The sequence below is a fragment of the Melanaphis sacchari genome, unplaced genomic scaffold (assembly GCF_002803265.2).
Source record: "Melanaphis sacchari strain LSU unplaced genomic scaffold, SCAv2.0 Contig1100_pilon_pilon, whole genome shotgun sequence".
Taxonomy (NCBI): domain Eukaryota; kingdom Metazoa; phylum Arthropoda; class Insecta; order Hemiptera; family Aphididae; genus Melanaphis; species Melanaphis sacchari.
Genome location: NW_020270421.1, coordinates 3,566 through 13,464, shown reverse-complemented (window position 1 = coordinate 13,464; position 9,899 = coordinate 3,566). Strand labels below are relative to the sequence as shown.

The following is a 9,899-nucleotide window of genomic DNA, read 5'->3' as shown; positions in this document are numbered from 1 at the left end:
AACATAAATAATTTATTTCCAAGAAAAAAAGTACATAAAAAAATATAAAATTTATATGCTAACAATTTATTTGATAAGTTATTAGCAATCCCTTTAACATAAATTAATAAGTTATGTATAGCTGCAGTTTATATGTCATAATGATGGCTAAAATTTATATGCTATGAAAAATTGTAAATTATGCATTTGGTTTATTAAAAATATACAAAAATATGCAGTTAATATTACAAACGCAAAAATAATATGTAATATACACTTAAAAAAAATCATACGTTTTAAAATAAATTAAATAATATTCTTAACTATTCATGCTATTCAAATGTATTACATAAAACAATTACATGAATTTTTAAATTTTTAAAACTGGACGGTCTTCTGTTAGACCTTAATATGGGTATACCTTCAATAGGTATTTTTGAACAGCGTCAATACATACACTGTCACGTGATAAAAACGTCTAGTAACGAAATATACTCTAAAATATGCATTTTTCGTATTTTTATAGTCGAAATATGCAATAATACACATTTTGTCCAAAATATTCAAAATAAAATCACCACTGTTTATCTCATCATGAGGTGACTCGTGGACATTACTTACAAAAGCAATAATCAGAAATTGCAAAAAAAATAAACTGTTGCACATAAATCCTAGCAATAGTCATAATACTAACTTTTTTTAAGGCAGTACTTATAGGGATAATGATTTCATTCATTACGAAAGGTTATCTGATTTCAAATATTTCACCACGAATTCGTGTTTCAATCACTTCCCAGTAAAATCAAATTAAAGATGATATAAAAAATAATTATATTATAAAAAAAAAACATTTTATTGGAATATATTCATAGTATTGAAACATTTAATATCTACTCAAGTTTTGAATTGATTTCAAAATAAATAAATATCTTAACTTTCACTATATGCAATATAAATTTAAAGCAATTACCAGTTTGAGTTAGTAACTGTAACGTCATAATTTTCATTGCCAATATGATACATTATGGACTGATTTTCGGAAAAGCAATACTTTCTGTGGATCCATTCTCGTTTTTATCATTACCTATATAAATGTGGAAAATTGTCTTTACCTACAATTCAATTCTGGATTTTCTGATTGTAAGTCTTCCTTTTAAGACTTAACACAAGCGATTACCTGATTAAATTGGATTACAGCATGTGATGTCGAAAAAGAAATCATAGCTAAATCAATATTAGTAACTGTTTTATCGTTTTTCATTATTTGATGAGTTTTTAGTGTAATACTATTTGAAAGCGACTTGCAATCTTTATGGGCATTGGTTGGTTTAGTAACTGAGAGTCTAGGTTGTTTAATTGCCCTAAAAAAAGGAACATAAATATAATTTATTGATAAAATGCATTAATTGAAATAGATAGGTACCATTTCCAAAGACCAATTCAACGGTCAATCAACGAACGCCTTGATAAGTCAGGTACTCGCAAATCTAATACATAAAACATATTGTAAGTCCTAAGTCTATGTCAAATATATATATATTATGACGATGGGTTGTGATGGTGATAAAGTTGAGCCTTTCTCAGTTTCGGTGCAACAGACGCCAAAAGCATCTCCTGCGTATTGCCCATCACCAATTCTGTTGCCAAACTATGCGCTGTACCGCAGATGAGGCGTATGATTGCCATAGTAAATGCTGCAGTGATGGCCCCAGCTGCAGAAGTCAAGATTCAGTCCTCTCATTACTCGTCATCATTACAGCAGGTTGTATGAAACTAGAAAAAAGCCCATTGAAACTGGGTATGGCGAAGTACGATGTTTCCGGTCTACCCACAAAAAGATGTTTATCAATGCCGAACATTTCGATAAGCATGACGCCCGATGCTATCGAAATAGAGGGCACTCCGTTGCAAATTTCAGCAGACTTTTCTGATAGTGAAGTAAGTACCTACAGGGGTCCTGCCTGTAGTATACAAAGTTAAAAGTTCACGTCGTTCCTTTTGGAGAGGAACTAAAAGACTTTTCCACCGTTTATTATGCTGCGCATAGTGCAGGTCGTCACTTATTGTTTGCTTATATTACGATAGGTAGCTACTAGCTACTAAAAATTGTGTTGGACGTAATTAAACGTTTTTGTTGTCTTATTTAATTAGCTATTATTTAATATAAAATAATTTATTTTTTGTATTTTTTGGATGTGGGTTCTAACGACAAGTTCGGCTGCTCGAAAAGTGGCTAAAAAATATAATCTTTTAGCGGGGCTAAACTTCCCTAGCCTCCCATTAGTTACATCCATGCTCCATGATAATTAGTATAATTTAGAATAAACCACCGAATTAAGAAATTTATAATTTTATAAATATACGTGATGTAAATGTATCCTCAAACAAAATATATAGATACTGGTTCACTATTTCCTTCACTCCTACATTCGAAATCGTGTTTTAATTGAATTCATTATAAACTTAATAGGTAGGTACTCTAATATAATATCAATTGTTTAATTAACCTTTTTTTTACAATCATATTCCACATAATACCATGACAAAATTCTATTTTGGATAATACTTCAAATTAATATATAGGTACCACAACTTTGCACGTTATCGGTTCTCAAATTAAGTAGAATTTAAAATATAATTTTTTCAGCGAAGAAAACAAAACAAAATGTGAATAGTGATAAGCGATAGCCCATTATACCCTCTTATAATTAAATGATAAACCATAATATTATGTTATAATACAGATTATTCTCTCTGTTTTTATGTCTATAGAAATCTTTTCCTATGAATAAACTGCAAAATCTAAAAATGTTCTCAGAGCAGTGAACCGATGCGTAGTGCATTGTGCATTATCAAGCGATAAGGGGAGAGGGGTCATGATGATAACAACCGTCGTTGTATTGATCGTAATGAACTGATAAATAATAATGTAGATAGTAGATATTCACTATCTATTATTATTATTATTAAAAAAAATAGTATTAGTATATTTACTTTTTAGTTGGATAGCTCGAAGCGTTCGTTCGTTGTTTGTTTTTATAATTTTATTCAGTCGAGTTTTTGGATCAATATTGTGGACGCGTGTGGCGTTTAGAGTTGGCACTGATTGTTATTTTCACACAATGTCTTTCCACGACAGTAACATGTCGCCATCTTCGACGTTCTCGATGGACGATGACGACAACATCAGTGTGAAAATCGAAAACAAAGATTTAACCGACTCCGATGGTATGAACTAAGTTTTAAGCAATAACCTTACGCATTATTGTCACAATTTTTTGTTTTCCAGACGAAGGCAAAGAAAACCGTGAGAAACACACTGAAATACAAGAGCAGTAAGTTAGCTAATTTTCACACGACTTAATTTTGTGTTAATGGTTGATATTCAATTTATCATTTATGTTTGATTTTTTCCCTACATTTTAGAGTTTATCAAGATAAATTGGCCAGTATCCAAAAGCAACTTCAACAGTTGCGCGATGGGACGCACGTGGAATATGTAAAACAATTGAAAAAATTGGATGCACAACATAAAAATGAGTGAGTTTATAATTGTTTTTCTAAATAATATCATACCACTAAAATCATAATCCATATAGTGTTTGATCAATGTATATTCTCGTAGGCTAATGATGAACAATCTCTGGCGTGACTGTTTGCTCGAAGCTATTGAAAGAGAATTTATTAGAGAACGACGCCTGGCTCATAAAGAATTTGAAGACCGTAATGCTGAATTAACTGAAACTTTGATATCAGAATTAAATGAGAGAAAAAAAGCTATAGAACATGAAAATTTAAACGTAGAACTTTGTACGTAAAACAATTTATTGTATATTTCATCCTTTTTATAATATTTGGTGGTTTTCAGCTCCAGATTTGTCAGATCAAAAGCCTGCTATGACAAGAAAATTAAGAAGAAGACCAAATGATCCAGTAGTGCCGGCGCCCCAAGAAAAACGTCGCAAGCCACCTCCAGTATCAAATATCTACTATTTGTTGCAAGATCACGAAATAGAACATGATGTTAAGCTTATCCAAGAATCCTTGGCTTCAATACCATCTACTTCTACCACAACAACTCCTACAGTTAAAACACGTGATACAGTTAATTCTTCGTCTATTAGGAAACCTGGTAGGTAATATTTACAATTGTTTAGTGATGGTATTTATTTTAAATTACTTTTTAGGATTTCTTCCAAGTACAAGTTCATCAACTACAGGTAATATGAGTCCTAAAAAATGTCAGAATTCAGATACTGAAGGATCATCAGCAATACCAGATACAAGAATTGAAGATGGAAAACTACTGTTTGAAAAGAGATGGTATGAATATTTTAGTAGTATAATCGTTTCCAAAGATGTAAATTATTTTAATTTTAGGTATCATCGAGGACAACCTGTTTTTGTCGAAGGAAGACAAATGGCAAAATTCCCAGCTATTATATCTGCCATTGGCAACGAAACTGTAAGTCATTAAATTTATGAAGACAGTTTATATTCTGTATTTTAGAAAATAATAGTGTTATTGAAAAAATTTTTAATCATTTCTTTATTACAGATTTGGGTAAAGAAAACGTCAGATAATTGTAAATTCCGTATTAATTTGTCTTACCTATCAAAAGGTAAAATGTCTATCAAACGTCGAGCTGCTGTTTAAACAACTAATTTTATTTATTCAGATGTTATGATATATAAATATATATTTATGCATGTAGTTCATTCATTTTTATTTAAAAATGTATCATGTTTTTTTTTTTTTAACATTATTATTAATAATGTATATGAAATTAACAATTTGTATCCTATAATAATGTTACATTTCCTATTATTAAACTAAGCTATTCAAAATGTAATTATTTTCAATCATTGTTTATAGTGTAAAAATATAATTTAATACAATTTTTTTCTGTATACAAATATAGAATAACATATATTACAGTCCATTTATGATAACAAGTGTTTTTGTTTTTTTTTTAATAAAAAAAATGGATTAGATTTTAATTTTAGGAATATACTCCTCAGCCAGTATATCAGTCATCTTCCGCTTAATGTGTGACAAATTTTGTTCAATATACTTCCAGTTAGTCACAGTGTCTTGGAGTAATACTTGAGCTTTGACTAGCTGTTGGTCTGTTTCATTCATTTGATTCATAGCATTTATATACATTTGCTTGTTAAATGTTGTGAGATTTGAATAAAACTGCATATTTTTCTCTTCTAAACAAATTTAATTAAAACATAATTAAACAAATGATCATGAATTATAATTGATATTTATCAGCAACTCATACTTACTTAATTTTCTATGCAGTAAAGTATCTTCAGACATTTTGAAATTGTCAGAGCGGCCAGCAAAACTTTCCCTTCCCACTCGACTTTTTCTATTTTCTACAAAATTTATCATTTATGAAAAACAGTTGATGCACGATAAAATTTAAATAAAATTAAAATAACTATTCAAAAAACTTGTGATTATTCAAAAATGAATGCTCACATATACAACTGCTTTGACTTACTTGAGTTGCTGGTCAGGTAATTAGAATCAGTATCAAAATCTTTATGGTCGCTCTCGGCTATTCCACTTTTTGAATTCTAAAATAAATTATTACCATTAAATGATAAGGTTTGTTTTAAACATAACAACAACAATAATGTATCGTAGATCTTACATCAATGTGTTGAAACTCTTCATCATCAGATTCAGGAGCTTCACCCAGAACGAGCATCGCTTTATCCGACATATTGTTCGGAGTATTTTGTTAGAAATTTATAAAATAGTAACTGCTATAAAATTTAAGGAGTAAACAGTTTATACAGTAGTATGAACGTAGACCTTAGTGTATAATATAATAGTATACTATAAACAATAAGTAAATAGAAAGTAGACTATATTTTACAACCTGTGAACATTTATTTATTTTATCAATAACAACAAAAATACTGATAACAATATCACTGTTTTTTATTTTTATCATTGATCATCCTGAATCATAATATATTGATACAATATTATTTATTATTTATTCATAACTTATGTCTTACATGTATTTTTTTTCTTTTAGAAAAAGGAATCATTAGTTATATCTAGACGAAGCATAATTATTAAGCATTATGTCGTATTGGTAACTACTCATTTAGTCATCACGTTGTTTACACTATGGTACCATTGTAATATAATATCTTATGTTACGACGCGACTGATGAGAGTATAGGATGAAATGAAATGGCTTTAGACAAATTTTGATTGTCTAAAAATTGAAATAAAGTTGAACGTCTGTACTATACAATCTATACATAATAGAAACTGTGAGTGTGTGAATATACATATACAAATGGTTATTCTTGGGATGAAAACACACGTGCTATGTGCTTAGACCCCGAGGGTTATAAAAGTAGAAGTTTAGATTTAGTGACAGAATTATGCTCGTACGAGTGAAAAACAAGATACAAAATAATGTCCTACTTGGCATCAACAAAAATTTTGCTTGACTAAGAAAACTCGCGTCCCCGCAGTTTAGAAGAGAAATTCTATTTGTGACATTCCATGTGATTCTAATAGAGTCTAATGATTGGCATTGTAGGTATACAATAAAATTCAGGAAAATCAAGTGGTTCTTAAGAAGTTTAACTTGTATACATTATTAAAATTTTATCTATTTGTATTGATGTATTGTATTAATTCATTTAATAAAGCTACAATCAGTGTTTTTTTAACTTTAAAATTACACATACCAAATTGATAATTAAATTTTTCATGTATAGTATATCACTGTTTTATTCTATTGTTTTTTAAATAACCAAATATTTAAAAAAAATCAATAGATAAGTTTTTAAAATTGATGAATAAACTAAAATAAGTATGCAAAAACCAAAAACACTAAATTTTAATTGTAAATCACCTAATCAGTGATCATTAAAATTTAAAATAAACTCATAGTAATTATAGTTGAATCATATTTTAAAATGTTATAAATTATAACTTATCAATGATTTATTCTATATTATAAAAATTGAAGATATTGCGGATAAAATTAACTTTATAGAACTGAAGTGAGAAATCAATATTAAAATGAAAACTGAAATTGGTTATTATTTATTAGTTAGGTAGTTAATTATTTTTTGGAATTGTTTGTATTTTGTAGACTAGTTGTAGTAAGATAATATATAGCAAATCACAAGCCTAATTAATAAGTATAGTCAAATTTTGATGCTACTTTAGAATGTTAGATGCGTGACTAATAGTTATATAAACTTTAAATAATTCTATTAACCACAATTTTTTTTCATATCATACTGCCTTGGTTCATAATCAAGTATTTTATTATTTATCTTATACCTTACAGAATTAAAAATTCATGAAAACTATGAAATATTCAATGTTATTGGTATTGACAAAAACTAAAAAATAACTAAACAATAAAGGTACTAATAATATTTATTCATAAATTGTGTAATCAATCTAAACATTTATTACATTTTATTTACTAACGTTTTAGAATAATTTGTCATATTTTATTTCAAGATAAATAGATGTTTGGATGTTTGCTCAAACTTTGTTTTTAAAATCAACTGTATCATACAAGTCAGTTCTTCTTTGATTTTCAGAGGGTATTTGCAGTCTCATTTTTTCACGATCACCAAAGTCTATACAAATTAAATAATATTTTTAATTTAAAATTTAGCAGAAAAATAAAAACCATAATTACCAAGATCAGCATATAAATCCATGTCTTTTTCAGTAGCTTCTTTTAAAATTTTACCCCATGGATCCACAACCATGGAATGACCCCATGCTACATAATTAGAATCAGTAACTCTGGCTGGTGAAACAACAGCTACAAATGCTTGATTATCAACTGCTCGGCATCTAGTTAATAGGCTCCAATGTAAAGGTCCAGTTGTCATATTAAAAGCACTGGGGTATATTAACATATCACAACCTAAAAACCAAAATCTATTGTAATACTAATAATAATATAATATTTATTAATCATTAAATAAGCAACAAACCTTGTTTTCGGTATAGTGTTGCCATTTCTGCAAATCGTATATCATAACAGATTCCTAGTCCAATTTTAAATTTTCCTAATTGAAATGTATTTAGTGAATTTCCAGCAGCTAGAGCATCAGATTCTTTGAAGCAAATTCCACCAGGAATATTTATGTCAAATAAATGCACCTATAATTTTATATTTCTTTTTTTAAATACATATTATATAGTAGCAAGTACAGTGAAATTGTAACAATTGTAAAATAATATTAGTTAATAATCAAAATTACATTTGATATTTTGAGCTATAGTCTATTTTATCATAAAAATAAAATAAATGGTTAGTATTATAAAAACATTTAACTAGGGCAGTCTTATGAACCGGAAATCTTTTATTTAGGAAATTATGATTCCAATTCATAGTATTATAACTATTTTTTATAAGTACCTCCTGGTTATGTAATATAAATTTTTTATAGTACTTTTCTATGTTTAGCTATCAGGTTTCCATTCGGATCCCAAACTGTACATGTGTTGTACACTTTGTCATCACATATCTCTGGGATCGAACCACCTACAATATACATTTCATTTGATTTTGCAGCTTGAGACAAAGCTTTACATGTTTCACCTCCGGGAATAACTTCAGAGTATTCTTTGAACAAAGCTAAAAAAGTAGTAATAAAATTAAATTAAAATCACAGCATATGAGGTATTTGTCAAATGATTGGATTTATATATGATTAAATAAAAAATATTATTAATAAACATAAATTGGGATCATAAAAATTGTTACTATTTAGAATTTATACTGGGTTGCACAAAATTTTAATAATTTTCAAATCATGTGTCACAATATTATGATTAAATGCAAATTAGCTGTAGTATAATAATTGATTCACTAAATATTTTGTTATGTTTAATTAACTCAAGATCAGACTATCTGGTTTACCTACCAGTGTTATATGGAGAGTTGAAACATTCAGGTAATATGGCTAATGTACAGCCATTCAATTTTGCTTGCTGTAAACGTCTCACTGCATTGGCTACATTTGATGATTTATCAGCGGTAACGGTCAACTGTAGTAAGGCCACTCGAAAACCTAAGACAAACATAATACATTATGATATAAACAATAAATTAATATAATATATTATAAGTATTCATGATGTCATGATGGCTAAATGGAATAATAATTTATATTGTTTTACAATAATTACCTGAAGAACTAGACGAAGCCATTCTGGTTTGGACGAATAATGTGAATGCCTGTTTCAATAGTATTCGACCAGCAAACATTTGTGGCAACACCCGTTGGTTACTAATTACTATAATAAAGTATAGTGATGATAATTTTGTCTGTAATCTTATAATTATCGCGAATTTATTTTCGACAAGTCGTTAATACCAATTAATTATTTATTTTTTATAACTACTGTTATAAATTTTATGAATCTTAACTTAATGACTACAATATCATAATTTAATTTATAATTTAAATCCATGATATTGTAGTCATTAAAAAGTCGTATTATTATGCAGTATGCACGCACCCACCGAGTGACGGGACGCCGGTGATAAATGATAATAGTGATAAGAAATTCTTTTTTTAATACGTAGATAGGTACAACAAATAAAGAGTAATAACAGTGGTAAAAAAAAAAGAAGGACAAACAATAGGATGAAAAACACGATTTAAAGGGGTACCCAGTGGAGTAAAGTATCTACTTTGATTAACGGGGAGACGGGTGGAGGAGTTTAGAAAATTAGAGGAGGTCTTTTCACCATTTTATTTTAGCCTTCTTTGCGGATTGTCAGGGATATAGTTTGAAGAGATGTGTTTTATGTTGGGAATTTGGGATTAGTGTGGAAGCTAAATTTACTATGAAGTTTTTGCTTAAGCAGTTTTGAGGGACTGGTTAACGTAAT

General features: G+C 28.5%; 3 protein-coding genes across 3 annotated transcripts; 1 reads left to right on the top strand and 2 right to left on the bottom strand.

The window, feature by feature from the left end:
• Window positions 1–2,936: 2,936 nt before the first annotated feature.
• On the top strand, window positions 2,937–4,712 carry LOC112603728 (sin3 histone deacetylase corepressor complex component SDS3). Its single transcript, XM_025352447.1, has 8 exons — window positions 2,937–3,207; window positions 3,269–3,314; window positions 3,406–3,519; window positions 3,605–3,789; window positions 3,848–4,111; window positions 4,167–4,302; window positions 4,360–4,444; window positions 4,538–4,712. The coding sequence occupies exons 1-8, from the start codon at window positions 3,102–3,104 to the stop codon at window positions 4,634–4,636; spliced, it is 1,035 nt and encodes a 344-aa protein (XP_025208232.1). The 5' UTR covers window positions 2,937–3,101; the 3' UTR covers window positions 4,637–4,712.
• A 137-nt stretch (window positions 4,713–4,849) lies between these two features.
• On the bottom strand, window positions 4,850–5,878 carry LOC112603729. Its single transcript, XM_025352448.1, has 4 exons — window positions 5,649–5,878; window positions 5,496–5,571; window positions 5,275–5,367; window positions 4,850–5,196 (listed from the first exon to the last, which is right to left on the bottom strand). Exons 1-4 carry the CDS (start codon window positions 5,718–5,720, stop codon window positions 4,970–4,972), a joined length of 468 nt encoding a protein of 155 aa, XP_025208233.1. The 5' UTR covers window positions 5,721–5,878; the 3' UTR covers window positions 4,850–4,969.
• A 1,547-nt stretch (window positions 5,879–7,425) lies between these two features.
• On the bottom strand, window positions 7,426–9,473 carry LOC112603727 (omega-amidase NIT2). Its single transcript, XM_025352446.1, has 6 exons — window positions 9,191–9,473; window positions 8,926–9,072; window positions 8,452–8,636; window positions 7,990–8,158; window positions 7,686–7,919; window positions 7,426–7,623 (listed from the first exon to the last, which is right to left on the bottom strand). The coding sequence occupies exons 1-6, from the start codon at window positions 9,267–9,269 to the stop codon at window positions 7,526–7,528; spliced, it is 912 nt and encodes a 303-aa protein (XP_025208231.1). The 5' UTR covers window positions 9,270–9,473; the 3' UTR covers window positions 7,426–7,525.
• Between the last annotated feature and the right edge of the window lie 426 nt (window positions 9,474–9,899).

What these genes read in the sequence shown, in the direction of transcription:
- LOC112603728 (XM_025352447.1), top strand. Translation starts at nt 3,102, where the DNA reads ATGTCTTTCCACGACAGTAACATGTCGCCATCTTCGACGTTCTCGATG. An exon ending in CACACTGAAATACAAGAGCA is followed by an intron (nt 3,315 to 3,405) that starts GTAAGTTAGCTA and finishes CCTACATTTTAG; the next exon opens with AGTTTATCAAGATAAATTGG. An exon ending in TTCGTCTATTAGGAAACCTG is followed by an intron (nt 4,112 to 4,166) that starts GTAGGTAATATT and finishes ATTACTTTTTAG; the next exon opens with GATTTCTTCCAAGTACAAGT.
- LOC112603729 (XM_025352448.1), bottom strand. Translation starts at nt 5,720, where the DNA reads ATGTCGGATAAAGCGATGCTCGTTCTGGGTGAAGCTCCTGAATCTGAT. An exon ending in AAGAGTTTCAACACATTGAT is followed by an intron (nt 5,572 to 5,648) that starts GTAAGATCTACG and finishes AATTTATTTTAG; the next exon opens with AATTCAAAAAGTGGAATAGC. An exon ending in TTACCTGACCAGCAACTCAA is followed by an intron (nt 5,368 to 5,495) that starts GTAAGTCAAAGC and finishes TAAATTTTGTAG; the next exon opens with AAAATAGAAAAAGTCGAGTG.
- LOC112603727 (XM_025352446.1), bottom strand. Translation starts at nt 9,269, where the DNA reads ATGTTTGCTGGTCGAATACTATTGAAACAGGCATTCACATTATTCGTC. An exon ending in AACACTATACCGAAAACAAG is followed by an intron (nt 7,920 to 7,989) that starts GTTTGTTGCTTA and finishes TTTGGTTTTTAG; the next exon opens with GTTGTGATATGTTAATATAC. An exon ending in GGATTTATATGCTGATCTTG is followed by an intron (nt 7,624 to 7,685) that starts GTAATTATGGTT and finishes TAATTTGTATAG; the next exon opens with ACTTTGGTGATCGTGAAAAA.